Source organism: Dermacentor variabilis, chromosome 9, assembly GCF_050947875.1.
Source record: "Dermacentor variabilis isolate Ectoservices chromosome 9, ASM5094787v1, whole genome shotgun sequence".
Taxonomy (NCBI): Eukaryota; Metazoa; Arthropoda; class Arachnida; order Ixodida; family Ixodidae; genus Dermacentor; species Dermacentor variabilis.
Window position 1 is genome coordinate 154,144,730 of NC_134576.1, and position 27,395 is coordinate 154,172,124.

A 27,395-nucleotide genomic window follows, 5' to 3' on the forward strand; every position below is an offset into this window, starting at 1 on the left:
GAGACACCTATGTAGGTAACGGCACGGTGAGGGAGGCGAATATGCTCTGTGGAACATAGCCATATCGGAGCACTATCGGGAGAGTCAATACCAGCAGGTAGAGCCAGTTGCACAACATCAGCAGAACAGTCTATCAAAGCGGAATTTGTAGACGTAAAGTCAAGGCCCAGGATGAGGTCGTGAGGGCCCGGTGCTCTAAAACATAAAATAAAACAGAAGTCTGATATCTGGTGATATTCACGCGAGCCGGACACATGCCAGTAACGGCTGGTGTGCCGCCGTCAGCGACGTGTACCACAGGCGAAGGGGCAGGAGCGAGGACTTTCTTGAGACGATTCCGAAGCTGAGCATTTATCACAGATACGTGCGCGCCAGTGTCAATCAGAGCCACGTTCACGTTAATGAAGTTCCGATGTGTGGGCAAGGTCAAAAGAGGATTTTAGCGTCAGGTTGGTTTGGCAGCATCACCTCCAGGTGCTGCACTCGTTAGATTTCCAGGAGGGTGGGCCGGAAGGAGCTAGGGGACAGTGATCGGCGAGATGGGGGCGATCGGGAGAAGCGGCGACGTGGTGAAGGAGAGCGGCTGGAGCGGGTAGGACGAGAAGTGTCGCCAGAATTTGCTGGCTTCATTTGCGGGGCGAACCGAGGAACAGCATGAGGGCCGTGGGATGGGTGGTAGGACCAGGTGGTCGAATTCCACGAAGAACCGGCAGTGACGTGAAATATGGCCGATACGGCCACAAGTGAAGCATATAGGTCTGTCGTCTGGATTACGCCATTCGGCCGGGTTGCGATACCGCGTTGAGGCATTCAGGCTGCGGGTGCGTATGACAGTGCTGCACGGAGTGTAGTCAGGCCGATTGACTGAGCAGACATTGGTCAAGCCAACGTTGGCCAATTCTTGGTGCACAACAGACTGTATCAATGAGACAGTCGCCTGGCAATTGTCGGGGCCATGGGTTGGGGTTGTGACAGGAGATGCGGCTTCTATTTCACGTCGGATGACATGGAGGATGTCATCAGAGCGATTGGGTGTGGGCGGACTGTGGAGGTCTTCGCAGGTGGACGTAGCAGGCGTGTTGGGAAGGCGAGGAAATGGCTGGGCAATGAGGCGACTCTTGGCTTCTTCAAACCGCCGGCATTCAGTAATGATGGCTTGCACAGTGGAAGAATTCTTGAAAACAAGGAGATGGAAAGCATCGTCTACTATGCCCTTAATGACATGTGCAACCTTATCAGTTTCGGACATCTTCGGATCCACTTTGCAGCACAGAGCGAGCACGTCCTGGATGTACGTGAGATAGGATTCAGTGCACGTCTGTACACGCGAAGCGAGGTCTTTTTGGGCGACGCGCTGTCGTCTAACAGGCTTGCCTAACAAATCTTCGAGTTTCTGTTTACATATGTCCCAGCTGGTAAGTTCCTCCTCGTGGGTCTGAAACCAGACGCGTGCTGTGCCCACGAGGTAAAATATCATATTCGCGAGCATGATGGTCTGGTCCCAGTGGTTGCTGGCGCTCACCCGCTCATATAGTTGAAGCCAGTCTTCAACATCAGTGTTGTCGGTGCCAGAAAAAGTTCCCGGGTCGCGGGATTGTGCTAGAATGACGGTGGGCGTGGGTGCCAACAGGCCCGAAGCATCCTCGTCTAGAGCTGGCATTGTAGATGCAGCCAAGGAGTGCCCGCTGCGTAGATCCATCTTGATAATGATCCCACAACCTCCACCAAAAATGTTACGGGGTTAAAAACAGTCAGACTTGTATTTACAGAATATTTACAATAATTGTAGCAGCTGACAAGATGGTAGACAGCGCGCGAAGACCAGAACATCGTCGTCTTCCGACGATGATTAAAACATCTTCTTCATCAGCCTGTCACAATATATTACTCTACAATTCTTTCAGAGATAATTCAGAAAAAGACAACTAGAAATTTTTCTTTTACACTTTCGCTTGTTTACTTGTTCTTGGCAGTGTTCTTCCTGTGCTTCTTTCCTGCGTGAGTCAATGTCATGTGGTTCCTTGTTTGCTAAGTAAAGGAGAGATGTGTCTCACAGGCGTACCTGTGAGATACACCTTATTTAATTTCTCTTGCAGGTTTACACGTCTTTATGGCGAACGGTGGGCATTATTAACATTTGTGCTGGTAAAGATGCCCCCCCTTCATTTGCATAGAAACGTTACCTTGTGTTGCCCTCCCCCCTTCAAAAAAAAAAAAAAAAGAATCCTGGCTACATGCCTGGCTTCAAGGAATGTCAAAGAATTGTTGCACGATGGGGTGCTCAAATGCGGGCAAAAAGGTGCCCCGTAAAGCCTCATAAGCGGGAGGTACAGTAGCAATAGATCGCTGTTGTTCGGCAGGAAATTTTTTGTTCTCATCCTTTCTTTTGTGGGGTTGGTGTTTTTTCTATTCGATCATACTTAGAGGGCTTAAAAAAAAGTTCGTCTGCATTGCAGCATGTGGTTTAAAAGCATTTCGCTAAAATTCTTAATGCCATTTGTCATTTCTTTACTGCATTGTGCTAGCTAAGCAGCATGACTGCACGAGTGCATCATGCTGTATGTTAAAGCTATTCAAGCTTGCAAGAACTGATATTGTTGGTTTTATATGGCCCGGTATATTCTCACACCAGCGGTCATGCACTTCATGTTGTTGCGTCTATATTATGCTTGGCTTCGCGCATGTTGAACTGTTTCTAGTGTCTTCATGCAAAACTGTTGATATTTTTGAGGTGCAAGGTTTTTACCATGCCTCGTTTGTAAAGGCGCTAAATCACGGTGTCTCATCGGAATGACACCAGGGAAGTGCTTCTTTAACAGCTTTTAGATATTGTGTTTTTTTGGGAAATGAGTTAATAGTGTAAGAGTTGGGGTCAGGCATGAAATGATGGTAGCTGACCCATGCCGTCGTCTGACTCATCCATGCTAAAGACGATGTTGACTGGAAGGACTTGCTCTCATCCTGAACGAGGAATACAGGATTTATTTACAATATTTACATGAAGGGTGGAGAACGTTACAGTTCATCAGTCTAGCATTACTGAAAGAGAATGCACGCTGAACAGCTGGAAACAGCTGCTTAAACACGCTCTCTCCTCCCTAGATCCCTAGGTGAGGGAAAGTGGCTGTTCAACCTTTGACCAATGGGAGCGTCCAAAGTCATCGTGGTCGACCCACCTTTGAAGGGGAGGGTTCACACACTCACTTCCGCACTTTGGTTTCATTGAACACACCGAGGTGAGAGGGTTCTTGCAGACAGGGGTCTTGACCTGAGCAGGCACCTCTTGATCCTGGAGCTGACCCTGCAGTCAGTAGCCGCCGCGTCTGTCCATTGACTGTGACGACTTCTGGGGCCTGTGAGATTGCACCGCAAAACACCGTTTCAGGAGTTCTCTTGCTCCAAGCAAACCATGAAGGCGATGGCGAATCAACTAACAATACTCAGTCCGCCGACTGTCACTAGACATGCCGGCTCCATTGGGCTGTTGAGGCGGTGCATTGTTGCCCTTACAAAGCGAGTCGTTGCAGTGGGCTGGGAAGGGTTCAGAGGTTGCTTCTCCAAAGACCGCCAGCCCCCGCAAGCCTATCGTAACAATAACTAGTTCAAGGCGAGAATTGCAAATATATTTGCTGCATATGGTGTTTTTGTTCCATTTTCGCTTAAAAGTTCACGTCACGTTTGGGAAGTCATCACACCTCAATGCTGTCTGAACAGACTTACCACGCCGAGTGGTTTGTTTCACAACGTAGTCCCCTTTTCCATGTCAATTTTGTGCTCAACTGAATTCTTATTATGCTTATGCTGCAAAGGACCAAACCCGGCCTTGCTGCCTGTGCCCATCTGCATTGCAGGGTGTCTACCAACCGGGAAAACCGGGAATTCTCGGGGATTTTCAATAGTCTCGAAATACTCAGAGAAAACTCAGGAAATTTGTGCTTCTATCAGGGAAAATTAGCCGTTATTTTATTGAAAGGGAACGAAAGTCGCAGTATTGCTGGCTCAATTATCAGAGAAGAATCGTAAATAATCTACTTTGACGCCGTGTCATCGGCTGGAGGAGTTGCCAGTGTACAGTCAACGACTGACTTCCCGGATGCCCAATAATTCGGACCACTTCGTGCACCATCATCTACCCCATAGAGTCGGTGTATGAGAATATCTGAAATTTTGGATGCAAGAACCCTTCGCCATCCGATTTTCTAGACTTTCTGCCGTGACCGCAGATCCGAAATCACATTAATCAAAGCCACCATTACCGCCATCTTGGTTACCTCGCCGCCTCAAACCGGCGCTTTCGCACGCAGAATCGCAGGCAACAGTAGCCACCACTACGGCAATGCTAGGCCTAGCTGCTTCAACATTCGCTACCAAGCTCCTTGCTGTTCGGCGCCGTGTTTTTAATTAAAAGAATTCGCCACTGTCAGCAATGGCACCAACTCCGCCTTTGAGATCCTCGCAATTGGCTTCGAAGCTCGAAAAACACCATGTGTTGCATAACACCGAATCCCGAGAGATACCTTCGCCTTAGTACATTAATGCTGCATGGGGAATCATGCAGAAAAGTATTGTGGTGAAGTATAACAAGCGTGGAAAGGAACAATTGTCATGGGATACAGTATGTATTCCTTAATTATACACGTGTGCACCCGTCATCTCCTGTCACATTAAGAGCACCGATATGCCTAATAAGTGCGCTGGCAGGCATTCAGAGCTTTTCAAATGTGCCTGTGGCGATTTGAGTCCTTAAAGGGCCCCTCACCAGGTCTGGCCATTTTGAACTGACAAGTGCAGAGCATACATGGCGCGATAACGATCGTGTCTGCAAAGTATTACATCACTACGCGCTGCGGAAAGACTTGAAATTTCAAACTGAATGCTGTTTTCCCTTCTCCTCGTGGCTGCCGCGCTCCAAGCTGGAGCATGACGTACACGTGCTAGTGCGCCTACGTATATGTGCTTGCACTGTGACGTCACTCGTGGTGACACGTGGCTTCGAGAATTATTCAAGGCAACATCTGTTATTTGTGTAATATGTTGCTTGAATAGACCAATTAAAGCTTAGAGAAATAATAAAACACACAAACCGAATGTCTGCATGTTTTTGTTTTACTTCGCCCTGCAGCAAGAGAGATGCACTTCTGTTTCAATCGCTCGCGCAGACACCGAAACTATGTAATTTTCTACCGTGTTCCAGCGCAGGATCATGCTCTGTGATCCGCTTGTGTCTGCCTCAGTATTCATGTAGCACTGACTTATACCGCTAGTCAGGTGTCCTCGTGCACAGCACGCAAAATCGTGCGCTGCGTGAAACGAGACAATCGCAACAGCTCGCGCGTGATGCTGTAAGCAGAAGTGCGCTGCGGCGCAAAAAGCGAGGGAAAAAAAAGGCGGGGTCTGTATGCATCACGCGATCTTCGAGGTCTGGTATTGGAGAACACAGGGAGGGAATTTTGCTGGCGGAGGCTAGACAGGGCAAGTGGAGAGAGTGTCTCGCTTGGCAGTAGCGCTCGCCTCCTGAAATCATGGGCTCACGCACACGCCCATTGAAGGGCATTGAGTAATGGGGGCAACAGTAATTACATGACAAAAATAGCAAAGTGCAACATCGTTGTACAATATTAACACTCAATGAATTCAGGTTATCACAGAATGTTTCACGATTGGATATGGATGCAGTGTGATCTGGGAGACCGTTCCAATGTTCCAATGTCTAGGTAGTGATGATGAGTTAAATGCTTGCGTTTTACCATGAATGTGCATGAAACTAAGTGCATTGTGAATGCGTCGAGATGTGTGCACAGGAGCATGAAGCAGCAAACTGAAAGTTATTATTATAAATGTACCTGTGAAACAGACACAAAAGAGCAATGACACGGTGATCTTCTAATGACTGAAATGTAAGGTCTTGTTTTATTCTGGTAATGCTCGAATGATAGTCATAGCTGCCAGAGATGAATCTGGCTTCCCTATTCTGAACGGCTTCCAACGTACGGATTAGATAATATTGATGTGGTGACCCTGTGAACGAAGCGTATTCTAGTTGTGGGCAAACATAAGTAAGATGTGCTAAGGCGCGTTGCACAAGTTTCTACACAGGTTGCCGAGAGGTTGAGAAGCTTCGGATGAGACAGTTGCTACATGCGTTGTCCAGAATAAGTCCAATGAAACATAAACGCCAACATATTTGTACGATGGGGCAGTTGAAACTATGGTATTATTTATCGAATAGTGAAACACTGAGTTAGTCCACTTTCGACTACAAAAGGCACACAATTTTTAAATCAAACAGCAATGAGGTACAGTATCAAACGCCTTAGCGAAATTGAGAAAGAGGCAATCGGTTTGATCGTTAGTGTTCATGTTAAAGTGAAGGTCAGTCGTGAATTCAAATAACTGAGTGTCACCTGGGTAGCCTTTTCTGAAGCCATGGTGATTAGAGCAAAAAAAGCTATTTGATTAAAGGTGACCGTAGATATGAGAAGCTATAATATGTTCAAGTAATTTGCAGCATATGCATGTTAGTAAAATGAGTGGATAATTACAGGGCGAGTGCTTGTCACTGGATTTAAATAGGGTAACTACCTTACCAATCTTCCAGTCCTTAGGCAGCTCACCTGATGATAAGACTAGTTAAAGAGGAGACACAGAAAGCGACTGGAAATATCAGTAGTATTCAGTATTTAGAGTTGATGGGATCAATGCCAGATGAAGTAGAAACTTTAAGGTTCATGGTGGGGTTCACGATACCTTCGGCAGTGATGGTGATCAGAGCCATGAAAGGGAAGGGTTGTTCAGGAATAAATGGCACATTGGAACAATCTTCCTGTGTAAAAACAGACATGAAATATGCATTGAAAGCAACCACAGAATCTTCATCAGAAAGCGAAGATTGTTTTGAATTGTTTATTGTAATGCGATTAGTGGACTTATTGTAGGGAGAAATTATTTGCCAGAATTTCTTAGTATTATTTCTAATAAGTGAGGTCAAGTCCTGCGAATAATATTTCTTCTTGGCTGCGTCTATTGCTTTACAATAAACTTGTAAGCAATCCTCGTATTTATCCCAGTAGGACACAGCATTCTTATGTTTCGCAGTATTGTAGAAATTTTTTTTTTATTTCGTAATGTTAAAAGTTGTTTAGTAAACCAAGGGTTAGTTTATCGTTGGATACAGAGATTAGCGACACATACTTGTCAACTACGTAATTCTAATATTTTTTGCTTAAAAAGAACCCGTCTCATTTACAGTTGGTCCGTTAGGCAAACGACGGCAGAAAAGGTTCATTATAAAAAGCTTCTTGTTCGGTGTTGAATATATCATAATTACCACTGTTATAATCCCAAATAGCTTTAGCCGCTGAACCTGTAAAAGTTAAAGTTAGAATAATTTAACTTAAGGAACTGGTGGTTACTAAACCTTCTGTGTAAGGCATCACGTTTCGCTTCGGTGTCATCCTGCATTGCCCACCAGCTCGATTTCGTTTAGGTTTCCCGTTGCCTTCTTAAAATAACACGCAGGCACATCTCAGGCTGAGGCTGCCGGAGCACCACCAGATCGACCCTCGTCGGCGTCCCGTGCCACCGCAAGGATCCCCGTGATGCTTCACATTATGTAGATGTCAACAATAGTTGAATCTGCCGAATTTTCTTTCTTTTTTTTTTCGGATCATACATTCTCTTGGTTAGCAATTTTTTCTCATGATTTTTTTTCCAAAACGCATGAGCGAGGTTCTACTGTATATAGCGGTGCAAGGTAGATGGATAGGTTTTGAGGAAGAGAAAAAAAAAATACAGGAGACGTATACAAAAATGCTAGAATGAAAACCATGTATAGGTTATCTGACTAAAGGCAAACTGCAACGAAATTTCACTTGGGCTAAATTCAATATAGATGTCTAGCGTATACTCTCAAAGTAGTCTTGGCAAAGCTGCAGGGCTGGCAATTGCCTAATTTTTGTTATTAGCAGCTATTAAATAACACCTATACAAACAATGCATGCGCGTGGCGATAAAGCGGTAGTGATGTGGATATGGCGAATATTGAATAACCGTATGCAACTATTGATATCTCAGCTCTTCCATGTTACACCTAGGCAGCCGGGCGCATTGCTCGCTCATCATTTGTGAGTTGACGGGCGACGGGCATGCATACTCCCTGTTGCGCTCGTGATTTAAACTGTTGCAAAAATGACAATGCATTGTGTGGCCATTGGATGCTCGAATACATACTCGAACACAAGCAATATGGCTGTGCAGTACAGAACGCTGAGTAGAGGGAGCCCGTACACATCTTTCCTGTCCCAGCTTTCAGAGCGAAAACGTGCACGAAGGCGCATCAAGCAAGTGAAATGCGGACCAGCTTGCACACATAAAGCATATTTAAACTGCAGTTCATGAAGCTCCACAAGCTGCATTTCAACAGCAGTCACTTACCCATCAATATTTGCCTAGAAAATGCTTTCTAGGGGTGGCTATAAGTACCATATGCTGCAATAACACACGAAAACCAAAGGTAACAATCAAAGGTAAACTGTATTCAAGGGCGATATTCTCGAATGATCATTTCCAGTACTGCATCTTGTTCCAGATATTTTGTGCATCTCTACATCGGATGCATCGAAGTAGACAAACGAAATCCTTTCTGACACAGTGCCAGAAACGAGCAGGAACCGTAGGCTGCATTTGTCATGAAGTAGAAAGTGATGCGGCAGTCATGGTGTCGATGCAGCGGCGACCCATGCAGAAATGCAATGCCATGGAGTGAAATAGACAAAGCTTTATCGCAGCCACAGTGTAGCCTGTCTGGCCATGAGTTTGTGCACGCTTAGAACCCAGCCCCTCTAGCCCGGCCGTGCCAAGCCTCAGCTACTTATCATTCTACAGGTGCCGGTAGTTGTCTGCCGGTGGGTGCCGGTAGGGCAAAGAGTTTGGCCCTTCCAGCGTGCCAGGCAGTGGCCGGTGAAGTTGGATATGCCATGCCGGAGACGCTAAGATCACTAAAATTTTGACCTGCGCTTTAAACGTGACCCGCAGCAGCGTGGCGATCAGTTGTTCCTGCAGCGCTAGCGGACAATTGCGCAGCAAGTGACTGCTTTTTGTTTGTCGAAGACGCAAACGCAACACACTCGCTTCAGTCAGCCTGAACACCATGCTGCTGTTCAGCCAAGGCAGCGCACGATGCATCCTGTTCCAGCTGCTCCGGCATGCTATAGGATATGTTCTCTTCCTGTGCCAGCCACACTAGACTGTGGAGCATCCAATTTTCGCTTATGTAGCGTAACTGTGCCACACATGCATCGCATCTGCGTTAAGCTGGACTATACCACACCTTTAGCTTGGCCACCCTAATGTGCTCTTCTTCGAGAGGAAGAAGAATGCATCGAGGCCCTGCTGTTAAACGCTGACCACCAGATAGAGAAAACGGCTGGACTCGGAGGACACTTCACATTAAAGGAACATTACGGGCTCACAACGGCATAGTCACAGCACACGAAGCAGCAAATAAGTATACTAACTCTGTGGCTAACACACGTACGGAACTTGGTCACTTATCCACCGAAATGGAATACAAGCAATGGAAGCAGACAGTACGGGTGCTGGTTCCCCATGTTCTTCACTGTATGTCACTTTCGCCAGGTGATGATGGCAGCATTTTTTTCAGTTTCGGTATGAAAAACATTGATTTTTGCAAGCGCTTTGTGACGCGTTTACCTGTATTTCAAGCGTAAGATCTTGTACAGAGGCTTCTGCATGTCTAAATTATCTGAAACTGTGCATTTTACGCAGTCAAAAATTTCGTTGCAGTTGGGCTTTAACTCAGCCAGGCTAGGTGACTATTTGTCACAGCACTGTTTCAAAGGAGAGTGACAATGAATCGCCGTCATCATCATAAAACTCATGTAACATTAAGAACACCACGCGAAATGCAAGTGAAGGACAATGCATCTGCGTTGACTGTCGTGAGATGTGCTTTGCTGCTGTACATATACATCTTCATAGAAGCACGAGAGAGAAGCCCAATTGCCACATGATGGGTTTCTCAGTGTTCACATGTGCCTGTGCTAATGCATTTCGGATGGCACCCCAATATTTGTGGCAGTGGTACAAGATGGCAAAGAGTATTTTAAGGGAAGCACAAAAGAGAAGTCCTGCTGTAGTACATGCCTCATACATCTTGAAGGGGCAGCGCAAGTCTTTGTCATCTTGTGCTGCCCCTTCAAGATTTTCAACCAGTACCAACTTGCCCAAATGTTGATTCTTCTGCCTCATACGTAATTTGGTTCGACAGTGGCAATACATTGTTTGGCTATATTGATTCAAAGCTAACGCATTACCGTCGACAGTCATCATGAATGGATTCTGCCATAATTTTTTTTATTGACTGTGCCGAAGACATTTTTTACTTTTCCTGCTAGCAAAAACATCCTGATGACTCGAGATGAAATGACTCTAAAGAAATATTGCACAAATCTTACAGATGGAGCGCCACGTTCAGGCTACGACCTACTCAAGTTTTTAAGGGACTGAGCATATAGGGCCACAACTCGGTGCAACACAAGAGAAGGTCTTGGAAGGTCGCGGACACAAGTCTTAGACCTTAAGCTACTGCAACTGCAAGCAGCGTGCAGGGCTGAATGATGGGCTATTCGGACAAATAGCTTTGCCAATTGAATGACATACAACCACATTGATGCTACCACCCACAGACATACACAGCAGCTACACAAGGAGTGATGGGCCTCACTGTGTGCATCCCTTAAATCTGATCAACATTAGTAAAAGGTATAGCGAGCTTTCACTCTTTACCATCTGTGCTGTCTAACAGAAAAGCCGCTGGCCACACTGGCCATATATTTGCATGTTCACTTCTACATGCTCGCAGAACAGTTCGCAGACTGTTTTGTTTGCAAACTGTTCTGCAAGTATGTCAACACTAACCTGCAAGTGTAGACTGTTAGCAGAAATTACTGCTTCCGCATGAGTCCCCCTGTGTGGCAGCAATGGACAGTGCATCGGATGATGTCATTACTGCATCAGAGCTAGATGCACACTCATGTTGTGCAAGCGGCACTTAGCACTGGAGCATGATGACGTAACCTACCAGAGAACTGCTTCTTGAGCTGTTTAATAGGGTGTGGGTAACTGGAATGCTACAGGAGGAGTGGCGCTCAGCAGTTATCACTTAGATATTTAAACCAGGTAAATCGGCACTTGAGACCTCCTACTGTCTCATCACACTAACCTCAGCAGCATGTTAGCTTTTTGACCCTATCATGTTGCGACTGTTCGAGGGTCAGACCACCGAATTCTTCACAGAGCAACAGTTCGGATTCTGAATGATGCACTGCATGACTGATGCGATAGAAGATGCGTTGTTTCTCAAGCATGCTTGTGCGAGGAGATTAGTGTGTTGCCTGGCGCTTCTTGACATTTACTGAGCATTTGACAACATCAATCCTGTGCCAATACTTGGAGCACTTGATGAGGCCAACATCATCAGGCGTCTGCATTGCACTCATAGAGGGCTTCCTGCACATCTTTGCTGTACAGGTTCATATAAACTAGCACCTGTTGGCACCATGCTTGGTTGCAGCAGGGGTCCTTCGTAACAGCATCTTGTCGCGCATACTCTTCAATATGGCAATTGCACCGCTCCCCGAGAGCCTGCCCAGGGGAAGGCATAGGTACACGGTCTTTGCTCGGTGCACATTCGGCCGCCTGCAGCTTGAAGGCGCACACCTGCCATGACGCTGACACGTAAAATACGTGAGGCTCAAGATAGACCATTGCATCAACTTTATCCTGACAGCAATGAAGCTGCGGGCCAGAGCACTGTGGTCGGTCGCTGCCATTGAGAAGCTGATGGCTGCTTGCAGCTTGTGGTCCTGTGGTTCTGCAATGCCTTAGCTATGGGGCCCTCATGCATGCACTCCCGCTTGTCATGCTTCAGAAGACTTCTGTATTCAGAAATGCATCTTAACTGGAAGCCCACGCTTGACTTGATTTAAATGACACCTGTCATGAATGTACCAAAGGAAATGCAATGAGCGTCTTGGGCACGTTCACTTGATTAATTTATATCAAGTCAAGCATGGAATTCGCATTAGGGTGCATTTTTTGAATACAGGGGTTAGTCACACTATAGACTAAAGCAGTCATTGTAATACCTAACCACAAAGTTTGTAGGCATTTCCTTGGCATGTAAAAGTGTACTCGAGTGCATAGAGCATAGGTGACCATGACGGAGGTTGTGCTAGGCTGAGCACAGGACAGCACACCCTGTAAAATCATACTGTTTCAGAAACATAAATTATTAAGCCAAAAGCTTTTGATGGCTCACAGGACCAAGAATTCTATGTCTGGTGTTATGGTAACAAAATTCATAGGGAGTTAAGGCCCCTGACCTATGATGGGAGTTGAACCCACGACCTTCAGTATTAATTAGGGCAAATTAGGTCATCAATTTCTTTACAAGAAAGCATTTAGCCTAGGCTAAGAAGTGTCAGCATGACCTGTGGTGTTAATTATTGTAATGTTAATTAGGACAAAGTTAATTAAGACACTCATATTCACGACCTTTGGTGAGAGTTGAACCTTTGACCTTTGGTGGGAGTCAAACCCACTTGGAGATATGGGTGAACTTGCCATATTTCCAAGTAAGAGTCCAATTTACATCATGAAGGCCGAGAGTCGAACCCACGACCTTTGTTGTTAATTAATGTGAAGTTAATTAATCTTTTGGTGCAGCAACAGATTGAAGATGCTTGCAATTTGCCTCATGCCCAGTGGGATATTCTGTTCTCTCTAAAAGAACTGCAGCAGGCTCTCTCGAAGACACGCCAAAGAACAGCGACTGGTCCTGACAATATCTCTTATTGCACCTTGAAAAACCTTGGCCCAACAGGCAGGTCCACTTTCCTACACGTCTTCAACAAGATGTGGAAGGAAGCACATGTTCCTGCAAGTTGGAGGATTGCTAACGTGGTCCCATTGCTAAAACCTGGCAAAACGCTACTGTCTCTTGACTCCTTCCATCCTGTTAGTTTAACCAGCTGTGTTTCAAAGTTGATGGAAAAAATGACCGATATTAGACTGCAATAGTGGGTAGAATCCATCAGTTGTCTACCACATCAAATGGCTGGTTTCAGAAAACATAGATGTACAATGGACTGCATCTTTGACTTGGACCACGAGGTCAGCTATGGAAACATTGCCGTTGCTGTGTTTATTGATGTTAAGAAGGCCTTTGACTCCGTCAGTCACCTTCATGTTCTACTTGGACTCTCAGCTCTCGGAGTGTATGGACGGCGCCTCAAATGGATCGCTAACATCTTGAAAGGCAGAAAGCTATATATAAATACAAATGACAGACAAAACGATGCATACACCATAAACAAAGGAGTACCACAAGGAAGTGTATTAAGTCCTCCTCAATGCAGCAATAGTAGGTTTACCAGCAGTACTTCCAGCAGACATAAACATATCTATGAATGTTGATGACATTTGTATATGGACATCGAACAAGTCTCTAGAAATTGTCAAGCGTCGACTGCAGGAAGCTTTGAACACAATCAGTGATTATTTAAGAGAGTGGGGCATGTAGATATCTTATGCCAAATCAGCAGTTTTGCCTTGCACAAGAAAAAAGGTGAGAAATTTTGGTCTTTCAACAGACGGCCATGAGATCGAGCTGGTTGGGAAACATTGTTTTCTCAGCGTGATTTTAGACCACCAGCTTCAATGGACTCATCATTTGACTGCCCTGGAGGACCAAATTAGTTGTGTGATAAATGTTTTCTCCAGAATTGCAGGCACGAAGTGGAGTAGAACAACTGCATCCCTGCTTCATGTCCACTCAGCACTTGTCCGTCAGAGAATTGCTTACTCCGCCCCTGTATTGTACAAATTATCTGCGACGTCCCTCCACCGACTACAGCTGTTGCAGGCTCAAAGTTTACAAGTGTGCCTAGGAGTCTTGCTAGCTACATCCAGTCACCTCACTATTGCAGAAGCGTGGGAACCACATTTAACCATAATTCGCAGCCTGGAAACATGCTGACATCTCAGAATTTCTACCCAGCGTTCTGCGCACCCACTTATCTCTCTGATAGAGAACCGTCCGTGTGCACAGGTAGACGCCATGTTTCAGGAGAATAAATTGCGACTTCCACAATCAGCTTTTTGGCACTCATACCTCTGCTACCTACCATGGCTTCTGCAGGTGCCGAAAATAGAAACGTCAATCGACGGGCTTAAAAATAAAAGTGATGTTTCCACATTAGCAGTGAAACAATTAGCGTTACATCCCCTATTTGACAAGTACCAGGAATCTATTCACGTCTGCATGGACAGTTCTGTAATCAAAGAAAGTGCGACTGCAGCTTATGTTATTCAGGTAGTCAGGCTCTCGTCAACCAGGGCAGGGAGACGCATCCTAGACGAGGCCTGCATGGCTCCAAGAATACTCAATGAATGGAAAATCACCTTATCCAGGGAGGCACGGGCAACCTTTGTGGTCAGTCCATTCCCTCGAAATATGCACCCGCAACACAATGTAGGGAGGCGAAAAGCCTGAGCACGGGCGATTTTACAGAAGGCCAGCGAGAATCAAGATTTGACTGTCTTTGTCGACGCGACTCAGTATGGCAACTCTAGCATGTTCGCGTTGGCAATCATTGACGGCAAAGGGGAATTGCGCTCCTTGGCCTCGGTTAGGTTAGCTACGAGCGGAGTCGCGGAACAGGTTGCCATAGCCCTGGCCATGACCGACCCCTTGCGTACCAACGTTTTCACCGTCTCACGAGCGGCCATCAAAGGTTCCGAATCGGCTAACCTAGCCCAAGAGGCTGCCTCCATTCTGGAAAAGAGAACAAACCCTGGCACTCACTTCATCTCTTTGTTTCCCGCCAATATGGGTGCGGACGTTCATCAGAACATGCCGAACCTCAACAAGCTTGCCCATGACCGTGCTCGAGATCTAACGCGCGGCGGCGGCATGGAGGCCTTATGGGGACAGAATGAAATCCAGCAGAACGATCCGCTCGTTACTTTTCACGAGATAACATCTCACTATCGGCTTAGTAGAAGGGCCTATCCTCTTCCTCACCCGAAGTTAGACAGGTCTCAGTCAGTTTCACTTCGAACGCTCCAGATGGGCTCATTCGCCTCGCTGGGCTTTCTCAGCCGTATCTACGCAGACATCGATTCAAGCTGTCCGGACTGTAATGAGATTTATTGTTCCTTAGCGCACATGCTCTGGCAATGCCCCGCATTACCTAACGGCCCTCTGTCCAGCGAAGCCGACTGGGAAGAGGCACTCCGGAGCCCATTGCTCCAGACACAACTAGAGGCAATCCAGAGGGCCCGAGAAAGGGCGGAACATCACGGTATTCCTGCCCTGACTTGGACGCAGCCAGCGGCTTCCGCGGGTCCTCGATAGAGACCCCCGCTGAAGCTCCTCAGGATCGAATAAAGTTCATTGTCTGTCTACCTGTCTGCAGCTTATGTTATACCATCCTTACAGGTAGAGTCCGCTTGTCGACTAGGATGCACGTCGTCAGCAACAATAGCGGAATTAGTGGCAATTCTCCAAGCGACTTATTTTATCAAAACATATGAGGCAACAACAAAGTGGGTAATTTGCACGGACTCCTTATCGGCTTTAGCATGCCTTGAAGATATTAATGACAGCCAACCACACGCACGAATAACATACACAGTACTGAACAGTCTAACTCAGGCTAATGAAAGGAAACATGAAGTAATATTACAGTGGGTCCCAGGACTTGCTGGTATAGCAGGCAACGAATTAGTGGACACGTTGGCAAAATCAGCCCATAAGGATGCAGAAATTCAACTCCTCCCTTTATCACCAATGTACATGAAACATATATTGAGAGTACTAAAGAAGGACTTGTGTACGTCAACCTGGTTTAATAAAAATATTAAGGAATCAATTCTTTATGAAGTGGACCCTCAACTCAAATACCAGCTAAATGTAGAACTTTCGAAAAGTACCAAAACACTAATTCATCGAGTGCGTCTTGGGACAGCACACGCCAAACATTTCCTATATCGTGTAAAACGGGCTCGTTCTCCGGCTTGCTCCTGTGGCCACAGTGATGAGGAAGTTCCCCATCTACTTCTCGAATGCCTCATATATGCGATGCAAATATGGCAGCTAGAACAAGAGCTACGCTCCTTTGATCCTCACCAGCCTCTCTCACTACCTAAACTGCTGGGCCCATGCCCATCGAAAATAGCACAGCGAAAAGCATTGAACGCACTTCAACATCTTTACGAAGGAACAGGCATCCTTAACAAGTGCTAGATATTTCTCTAAATAATCACACGATGTTACTATAACTTGCTTCTGTTATTTGTAATTATTGGTGCTTGTATATTACGTGTTATAACTTTCTTTTGTATCCTGTGCGTGCATTATTTTAACTCTGTGCAATTCCTCATCTGTCTATATGCTCATCACAGTCTACATCACGGCTGTTTGTGTGTTTGTGACTTTGTTTACAACCTCATTGTGGTGCAACTTGCATTTGACCTTTATACTGTTATGTTCTTGCGTGTTTATATAGGACTGTGTGCTGTGGATTTCTGACTCTATGACGCAATTTCTTTTTCATTTAATTACATATTTTTTTTTATATTGTTGTTTCTGCTATGAGAATAGAAGTACAGTCGAACCCGACTATATCGAACCCGTTTACATCGAATTATTCTATATATCGAACAATTTCTGGACACGATATAGTTACAATGAGTATATATCGCAAGAATTACGCTTACATCGAACAAAAATAGCAGCGACACCCGGTATATCGAATGTCAAGCGGCGGAAAGTGCCCCCGGAAGTTGGCTTTCCCTCGCGGAGGCGAAGAAAACGCGGCTGCGCGGCTCCATCCAACCGCTCTCCCTACCGTGACCGCGCCCGACCACGCTGCCTCAGACGAGCCGTCGGCACCCCCCCCCCCCCCCCCCCTGCAAAAAATGATCCTGGCCCGCCCACAGCGCTTGCTCAGACAGCCAATCAGAGGGCTCTTGTGCCCTCGTCGTGCAAGATGGCGAAAGTGCGAGTTGTCTGGATGTTTTTGTGTGCGCCTTGTAGGCTTTCTCCCACAGTGTTGCCGTGATGAAGCAGCAGAATTTGCCTTTCGTCGTGAAGCTCGCAATCATAAATCGTGTCGAACGCGGTGAGAAGTCGGATGTCCCCGCAGAGCGCAAGATTCCGAGGAGCACTCTCGGCACGATCTTGAAGAATAAGGGGGAGATTAGGGCTAAAGCGTCCAAACTCGCGACCCGGTGCCCGTGGCGCCCGACCCGTACGCACGGCCGCGTACGAGTGGTTAATCTGAAATTGCTTCAGCCGTGCCGACTTCCGCGTGCTCGGTGATGACCGTAAATTTTGATTAATGCGACAAAGCCGTTGCCAGTGTTGCCGAAGTTTGGAGCGAACTGTCAGAATTTCCGGAAGCTGTTGACGAATCAACGGTGGATGAGTTTGTGAGCGCAAATGATGTGTCGCGACCACGGGAGAGCCCGAAAACGAAGACTACATTGCCAACATCGTACCGAGCACAAGTGAAAGTAGGCACAATGAGGAAAGCAACGACGGTCCCACATCCTCCGAAATGATTGGTGCGCTCGCAATAGTCCGGAGCTTCTGCGCGAATGCGGAAAGTTGCGGCCTCAGCTGCTCCGACTCCTTAATGTGGAAAAGTGCGTGCGTCGCAGGCAGCGAAATTGCCAAAGCAGAAGAAAATGCAGGACTGTTTCGTGCGAAACTAAGCTAGTTTAATCAATAAAGTGATTTTATAAATGGTATGTGCTTTTATGACATCCAATTATTTAGCAGGCTTATATCGAATTATGCTCTATATCGAACTGATAGGCGTTTTTTTGCGAGTTCGATATAGCCGGGTTCGACTGTAGTCCTCACTATTATAAGGTGACTACCTCTCTTTTTTTTACTTTCATTTCAGTAACCAAAAAAATGCACTCGAACATATAGCATGGAGATATGGGCGAACCGGCCGCATCTCCAAGTTGGATTTCAATTGACATTGTGAAGGTCAAGAGTCGAACCCGCTACCTTTGGTGTTAATCAAGGTGACATGAATTAAGACACAGTTAACTAAAATAGAGTTCATTAAGGCACTCGAACCTACGACCTTTGGTGGAAGTCGAACCTACTTCAAGATATGAGCGAACCGGCCATACCTATAAGTTGGATTTCAATTGACATTGTGAAGGTCAAGAGTCGAACCCGCTATCTTTGGTGTTAATCAAGGTGACATGAATTAAGACACAGTTAACTAAAATAGAGTTCATTAAGGCACTCGAACCTACGACCTTTGGTGGAAGTCGAACCTACTTCAAGATATGAGCGAACCGGCCATACCTATAAGTTGGATTTCAATTGACATTGTGAAGGTCAAGAGTCGAACCCGCTACCTTTGGTGTTAATCAAGGTGACATGAATTAAGACACAGTTAACTAAAATAGAGTTCATTAAGGCACTCGAACCTACGACCTTTGGTGGAAGTTGAACCTACTTCAAGATATGAGCGAACCGGCCATACCTATAAGTTGAATTTCAATTGACATTGAGAAGACGAAGAGTCTCAGCCCACGACCTTTGGTGGTAGTCGAACCCATGACCTCTATTGTTTATTAAGGTAGAGCTTACTAAGGCACTCGAACCCACACCTTTTGTAGGAGAAAACAAGTAATAGGAAGTAAAAACACATTTGAGTGAAAATGTCAAGTAATGTAATGAGTGTCTTGTGAGCATGCAGGCTTTCGCCTTCATCCTCATTGGCATATGCTAAAGTGACTGTCAACTTTTTCTGTGGTGAATGGTCCTTATCGCACAAAGGGCCTACTTAGTTTACTGTATAACCTTGCATCTTACATCCGTAATTTTTTATTTTTTTTGGACACAAGCTCTTTAGTTGCATATGTCCTCACTCGTAGCAAGGTGATTCATTGGCCATGGCATTTTGCTGCAAGCCATAGGCTCCATTTTCGGCTGAGGCACTCTGATGGCTGCACTACTTGGGTGTATGTCCATTAACTCCAGCAAGTCTATCACAACCTGTCTGGTGCTCTGGCACATTAATTTCACTTGATTCATGTCCTCACTTAGGCTCACTGCTTCCAGTGGACCCCACTTGCAGATAGTCAGGTTCACTCGGGAGCACATATACTCTGCCTTTCCTGTACTCTTTGGTCTCAGAGACATTTGGAGTTGCACATGGTTCAGGCTTGCTCAAACAAGTTCCAATTTACTGCTCATCACTTGCAGCAGTTTGCAGAGGCTTACCTTGAAATGAATGGCTAAATGTGATTGTCTTAGCTCACTTGATTTGGTTTTGGTGCTGTGCCACATTCAAACCTGCCAACTTTTATGATATTATTGTGAAATGCCCGATTTTTAGCGCTGATTTATGATTGTTGTATTGACACAAATATTTTACGATTTATCATTGCATATAGTTTAAGCAAACAAATTTGCTAAGTGCTTTTCTTATGACCTGATTTTTCGGACCCATTGATTATACAGGCGTACTTGTGTGGCAGCGACATCAGCTGATAAAACCATTACATAATAGCAACTGAATCTTCAACAGCTGTTATGTGAATTATTCCATTCATCAACTTCATAAACACTTCAGCTTGTCAGAGGCAGAGACCATTGTTGCTGCGACTGTATATAGCAGAAATCCTGTTCACGGCATCCCTAGAGAACAGTGTCTGCGAATCTTTAATAAACAGTATAGATGTTGAATAGTCAAATAATTTTTAGTACTCTGCAATGAATTTTAGTAGTTTTTGCTTTCTGCTACAGTGTATTTTTAATTCTATGGTTGGTAGGTCTATACATGAGCATACACAGGCAGCACTAAGCCATGTTCTCAAGCAGAGATCTGCTGTGCAGGATGAAGCTGCTGAATCGGGTGTGTGTGTCCTACCTTGTGATTGAGCTGCGGCTTTATGACCACCTGGAGGCACTCACCAACTATTTCTGCTTTCAAGATGGCGAGTTTGGACAAGCACTGTGTGACGCCATATGCCACAAGGTGTGCATTTGAATGTATCCTAAGGACGATATTGAATACCCCCTTGCTGGTTTGTCGTGAACATTGTAACTGTGATTGGTTCTTAAAATGTTTGCATTAGTGAAACTTGTTGGATATCTACATTGCACTTTGCCCTTTATGCATCAGTCAGCAGCTTTGTGGGCACACTTCACAATAAGCAAACAAGCACTTGAGTTAGTGTGTGCAACTTCAAAGTAATCTTGCACTGCCCTGCAGTTTCAGTCATCCTTGCATGTACTTAGTGACACTTGCAAGAGAAACTGAGATGGAGGCAACATACACAGACTTGCCAGCATCATTGTCAAAAGTGAACATGCTGGGCTCACTTCAGTTGTGTTCACCGAGAAGCTGGGAGTAGATGGGAGCTGCGGCAACAGCAGCCAAATGTAGTCATAGCGACAAACACTATGTGGAGTTTAATGCCAGCGTAGTAATGGAGACAGCAGACGTGTTTTTACAAGTGGTTTACATATTCCACTGTGGGCATAGTAATATTGTCATGCAGGTTAGTACATTGCTGCACCTCCAGTTAATACCTAGGTGAAAGTAGAATTGCGAATTACCACAAATTTCGAACCTGTTTAAAGTAATAAAGTAATAGACCTCAGCAACTTATTTTACAACTTGCATTATTAACTCAGCAAGTGTATAGACCAGGCTGGCCAACAGAGTAGCTCACACAAACACGATTTGGATATAAAATGTCACCTCAGCTTGAGCAAATGTGAAAACGGCAATATGGCCATCGAGTTGGACTTAATTAAGTATTTTAAATACTGCAGTATGAGTTCTTACTACAAAGCAGTGAAATCACATTTCTCTCTTTGTTTTTGTACTTCAGTACTCAACATTTTATTGGCCAACAATGCGTCTTTTCTATTTTACCTACACTCGTTACAGTGGCTTTGCGGTAAAGACAGCTTAGCATGACGCCACAATTCCCTGCTGCAGTGGACATGATCTAAGAATATACTATGTCTAAACTACATAGATGTGGGGCCTAAAATATGCTGACTAGTGTGTTGGCCCCTGGGCGTCTCCAATGAGAGACGGCACAGCCGATGATCTAGTCACATATATGCAAAGAAGCACAATTAATTGAGCTTTGCTTTCCATCTCATGTAGCTCAAGTCACCCATGCGCTCACCAGCAGAATTTTTCAACCCAAGGACGCTCAACTGGATTCTCTCTCAAGCCTTGAGCTCATCTCTGCATGGAGAGAGTGCAGAGGCAGCAAACCTGAACCTTGATGCATGCAGCATTCCTTTTGTCATCCCTCCAGGTAAGAGCCTTGCTTTCACAATCCAGAAATGTGGTTTCTTTTGAGGTCACAGTCCCAGTGACAACACTTGAAACAGTATGTAGTGCAACAGAGTGGACATTTTAACAGCTTAAGCTGGTTCTCTTTTCTTCCACTCGCACTGCTCACTCTGTAATGGTAGACTTGGTACTCATGTATGCTTTGGTGAACACAATAGTAGCCATGCATTTCACCACTAGGCAATCTGAAACATATGGATGGCTGCTGGAAGAGCAACAACATTTTACTGGATAAATTATATTTTATTTGATTTTGGGCAGTTTCTTCTTTTTTCAATTGCTGTTCTGAACTTTTATGAGGTGAAACTATATTCATCATTGATAACCAACTTTATATCACTGTAAAAAGAGCTACCGTATTTTCTGGTGTATAAGTCGTGTGTTTTTTTCTGAATTTTTCATCTGTGCAGCTTGTAGAACACTGCGCGGCAAAAAACTCGTCAAAATCAGATTGGATGCTATGGCCACACGAAGCACGCTGCGTTGGCTTCCTCTGGCAGTTGCTATGGGTTGTGTGCTCGCTATGGAGATGCTGGCTTCATCTCACGATTGAGTTGCCAAACGCCGTGCGAGAAGGATGGAGCAGCAATGCGAGCCGACCGACTCTGAAGTCGTCACAGCTGCAGATCGCTTTCAAGATACAGCGTGTGCTGCTGCGCAAACTACGTAGTTGCCACCAAAGTACAAGCCACCCCTCCCTCGCCCACTGCCTTGCCGCTTTCATCCCTTGTGAGCGATTTGATTACCATTGCACGCTTTCACTCGCACATACAGCATCTGGCACACAGGGACAATGTTATCGCCCTGGACTTTATACGGAACATTGCAACGACCACGATGCACAAACACACCTGGAGGGTCCATATTGTTGTGGAAGGATAAAAGAAGAGGGAGAGAAAGAAGACGATTGCGAGACGCTGGCTGCTACGTGTTGTTACTAGTCAACCATTTTAACCCCATTGACTCTGCTTGTATATACATTGTAAATACAGTCTTATACTCGCAACATCCCCGTAACATATTGCTGGGAGGTGCGGGGTACCACGGCTGGAAACAGAGCTCCGCAGTGGACGTCGCATCACCATCCTCACCATGAATAACGGTGAGCACTTGGGATCAACGTCGTTGCGGCCTCCAACGTCACCATCGCCCGCTACGTCGCTGTCCCCTTCGGTTATGGTTGTGCAACCCAAGGATCCCTGAACTTTCTGTGGGACTGATGGCGCCGACGTTGAAGAGTGGGTGGCTATGTGCAAATGTGTGAGTAGAATCAACAGATGGGACCCTACGCTTATGCTAGCTAACCTGTTGTTCTACCTAAGAGGCACGGCAAAGGTGTGGTTCGAAAACCACGAAGAGGAGCTTACCAGCTGGGACCACTGCAAAGAGAAGTTAACAGAGTTGTTTGGCAAACCAGCCAGCCGTAAAATTGCCGCAAAGCAGGAACTGGCCTCTCGTGCCTAATCCCCCACAGAGTCCTATGTTTCATATATCCAGGACGTGCTGGCGCTTTGTCGTAAAGCCGATCACGACTTGACAGAAGCTGAGAAGTTAGGGCATGTGCTCAAGGGAATTGCTGACGAAGCCTTTAATCTGCTCATGTGCAAAAGCTGCTCTACAGTTGATGCTATCATCAAAGAGTGCCGACAATTCAAGCAGGCCAAAAGCCGACGCATCCTGCATCCATTCACCAGACTTCCCAATGCTGCCGCAATGTCGACGTGTGAAGATCAGCTTGCACAGCAGCATGCGTCGCCGTCAGAGCACGTGGTGCAGATCGTTCGACGTGAACTGGACGCGATGGCACCTGCAGCTTTCTGTTCGCGTAGCCCTGATGCTGCCCCTTATTCAGTTCCCCTCGTGCAAGCCATTGTTAGACAGGAACTTGAAAACTTTAGCCTACATTCTGTCTGTGCTGTCACCAACCCCAGAGCCAAATAACACCCTTCTACTATTTTCGCGCTTTTCTGTGGCTTTTGGCCGCACCCTTTTGGATAACTAAACAATGCAGCCCTCGGAGGTGGTGCTGCATTGCCCACAACTGCAACAAGTCCTCTGTCTGTGCCCACAAAGAGAAGTCTAATTGACGCTAAAATAGACGGCTTACCTATCCAAGCACTCGTCAACACTGGAGCCCACGTATCTGTGATGAGTCCTAGCATACGTAGACGTTTAAAGAAGGTCTTCATCCCAGCAGCTGCCTGAGTGCTTCATGTGGCCGACGGCGGTGTGCTGGTTGTACTTGGAATGTGTACTGTGCACATAAATATAGCCAGCCGGCCTACTTCTGTTCTCTTTGCTGTGATCGACAACTGCCCTCACGACATTATCCTTGGATTGGACTTTTTATCTTATCATTCCGTCTGATTGACTGCGCAACCGGTGTTCTTCAGTTGGAACTGCCTCAAGTTACCAATGCTCCAGGCACCGCTCCACCGCACCTGTGTTCTCTTCAGGATGTGCGTCTGTCACCTGAAGCAGTGACTCACATCGCTTTGACCGCACAGCCACAAATTCCCGACGTGAATATGCCCTTTGCCCCATCGTGGACATGCTTTTGAACCGGAATGTTGATCTTCTGCATATCCTGGTGACAATTACCAATAACAATGTCGTTCTTCCGCTTCTGAATTTCAGCCTGTGCCCTCAAGTGCTTCCAGCCGGCATGTTCTTGGCCAGTGTTTCTAATACTTCCAAATTTGACATTGAAAGTCTGAATGCCGGGAGCGGTTTCTTAGCACCAATTGCAGGTCACAGCTCTGGTGCTCTAACAACGCAGATGATTGCACCTGACCTCACCTCTGCACGGGCCACGGACATACGTCTCCTCCTAGAATCGTAACTTGACATCTTTGATTTCGGCGACAAGCCTTTAGGACAAACATCTGTTGTTTGCCACCGTAGCAACACTGGAGACACGAATGCTATTCGTCGGGGTCCCTGTTGTGTAACGCATGCTGAACGTCGAGTCATCCAATCAGAAGCGGACAAAATGCTCCGCAAAGGGGTCATCAAACCATCAGCCAGCCCTTGGGCTTCGCCTGTTGTCCTTGTAGAAAAAAAAAGATGGTACCTGGCATTTTTGTGTCGATTCATCATCATCATCAGCCTGGTTACGCCCACTGCAGGGCAAAGGCCTCTCCCATTCTTCTCCGACAACCCCGGTCATGTACTAATTGTGGCCATGCCATGCCTGCAAACTTCTTAATCTCATCCGCCCACCTAACTTTCTGCCGCCCCCTGCTACGCTTCCCTTCCCTTAGGATCCAGTCCGTAACCCTTAATGACCATCGGTTATCTTCCCTCCTCATTACATGTCCTGCCCATGCCCATTTCTTTTTCTTGATTTCAACTAAGATGTCATTAACTCGCGTTTGTTCCCTCACCCAATCTGCTCTTTTCTTATCCGTTAACGTTACACCTATCATTCTTCTTTCCATGCTCGTTGCATCGTCCTCAATTTAAGTAGAACCCTTTTCGTAAGCCTCCAGGTTTCTACACCATAGGTGAGTACTGGTGCAGCTGTTATTCACTTTCCTCTTGAGGGATAATGGCAACTTGCTGTTCATGATCTGACAATGCCTGCCAAACGCACCCCAGCTCATTCTTATTCTTCTGATTATTTCAGTCTCATGATCCGGATTCGCGGTCACTTCCTGCCCTAAGTAGATGTAGACTTTTTATCTTATCATTCCGTCTGATTGACTGCGCAACCGGTGTTCTTCAGTTGGAACTGCCTCAAGTTACCAATGCTCCAGGCACCGCTCCACCCTTACCACTTTTAGTGCCTCACTACCTATTGTAAACGGCTGTTCTCTTCAGAGACTGTTAAACATTACTTTAGTTTTCTGCAGATTAATTTTTGGACCCAGCCTTCTGCTTTGTCTCTCCAGGTCAGTGAGCATGCATTGCAATTGGTCTCCTGAGTTACTAAGCAAGGCAATATCATCAGCGAATCGCAAGTTACTAAGGTATTCTCCATTAACTCTTATCCCCAATTCTTCCCAATCTAGGTCTCTGAATACCTTCTGTAAACACGCTGTGAATAGCATGGGAGAGATCGTATCTCCCTGCCTGACGCCTTTCTTTATTGGGATTTTGTTGCTTTCTTTATGGAGGACTACGGTGGCTGTGGAGCCACTATAGATATCTTTCAGTATCTTTAGATACGGCTCGTCTACACCCTGATTCCGCAATGCCTTCATGACTGCTGAAGTTTCGACTAAATCAAACACTTTCTCGTAAACAATGAAAGCTATATATAAAGCTTGGTTATATTCCGCACATTTTTCTATCACCTGATTGATAGTGTGAATATGGTCTATTGTTGAGTAGCCTTTACGGAACTGTGCCTGGCCCTTTGGTTGACAGAAGTCTAAGGTGTTCCTGATTCTATTTGCAATTAGCTTTGTAAATACTTTGTAGGCAACGGACAGTAAGCTGATCGGTCTATAATTTTTCAAGTCTTTGGCGTCCCCTTTCTTAAGGATTAGGATCATGTTAGCGTTTTTCCAAGATTCTGGTACGCTCGAAGTCATGAGGCATTGCGTATACAGGGTGGCCAGTTTCTCTAAAACAATCTGCCCACCATCCTTCAACAAATCTACTGTTACCTGATCCTCCCCAGCCGCCTTCCCCCTTTGCATATCTCCCAAGGCTTTCTTTACTTCTTCCGGCGTTACCTTTGGGATTTCGAATTCCTCTGGACTAATTTCTCTGCCATTATCGTCGAGGGTGCCACTGGTACTGTATAAATCTCTATAGAAATCCTCAGCCACTTGAACTATCTCATCCATATTAGTAATGATATTGCCGGCTTTGTCTCTTAACGCATACATCTGATTCTTGCCAATTCCTAGTTTCTTCTTCACTGTTTCTAGGCTTCCTCCGTTCCTGAGAGCATGTTCAATTCTATCCATATTATACTTCCTTATGTCAGCTGTCTTACGCTTGTTGATTAACTTCGAAAGTTCTGCCAGTTCTATTCTAGCTGTAGGGTTAGATGCTTTCATACATTGGCGTTTCTTGATCAGATCTTTCGTCTCCTGCAATAGTTTGCTGGTATCCTGCCTAACGGAGTTACCACCGACTTCCATTGCACACTCCTTAATGATGCCCACAAGATTGTCGTTCATTGCTTCAACACTAAGGTCCTCTTCCGGAGTTAAAGCCGAATACCTGTTCTGTAGCTTGATCCGGAATTCCTCTATTTTCCCTCTTACCGCTAACTCATTAATCGGCTTCTTATGTACCAGTTTCTTCCGTTCCCTCCTCAGGTCTAGGCTAATTCGAGTTCTTACCATCCTGTGGTCACTGCAGCGCACCTTGCCGAGCACGTCCACATCTTGTATGATGCCAGGGTTAGCGCAGAGTGTGAAGTCTATTTCATTTCTAGTCTCGCCGTTCGGGCTCCTCCAGGTCCACTTTCGGCTGTCCCGCTTGCGGAAGAAGGTATTCATTATCCTCATATTATTCTGTTCCGCAAACTCTACTAATAACTCTCCCCTGCTATTCTTAGTGCCTATGCCATATTCCCCCACTGCCTTGTCTCCAGCCTGCTTCTTGCCTACCTTGGCATTAAAGTCGCCCATTAGTATAGTGTATTTAGTTTTCACTCTATCCATCGCCGATTCCACGTCTTCATAGAAGCTTTCGACTCCCTGGTCATCATGACTGGATGTAGGGGCGCAGACCTGTACAATCTTCATTTTGTACCTCTTATTAAGTTTCACAACAAGACCTGCCACCCTCTCGTTAATGCTATAGAATTCCTGTATGTTACCAGCTATATTCTTATTAATCAGGAATCCGACTCCTAGTTCTCTTCTCTCCGCTAAGCCCCGGTAACACAGGACGTGCCCGCTTTTTAGCACTGTATAGGCTTCTTACAGCCTCCTAACTTCACTGAGCCCTATTATATCCCATTTACTGTCCTCTAATTCCTCCAATAGCATTGCT

The 27,395-nt window shown here is 45.8% G+C and overlaps 1 protein-coding gene across 4 annotated transcripts in view; it reads left to right on the forward strand.

The window, feature by feature from the left end:
* Grip163 (gamma-tubulin complex component 6) overlaps positions 1-27,395 on the forward strand; it is a 525,896-nt gene that overhangs the window by 386,197 nt on the left and 112,304 nt on the right. For all 4 annotated transcript variants that reach the window (XM_075670058.1, XM_075670059.1, XM_075670060.1 and 1 more), the window contains 2 exons: positions 19,955-20,096; positions 21,243-21,399. In XM_075670058.1, the coding sequence (XP_075526173.1) occupies positions 19,955-20,096; positions 21,243-21,399 (299 nt within the window). The remainder of the gene's footprint in view (positions 1-19,954; positions 20,097-21,242; positions 21,400-27,395) is intronic.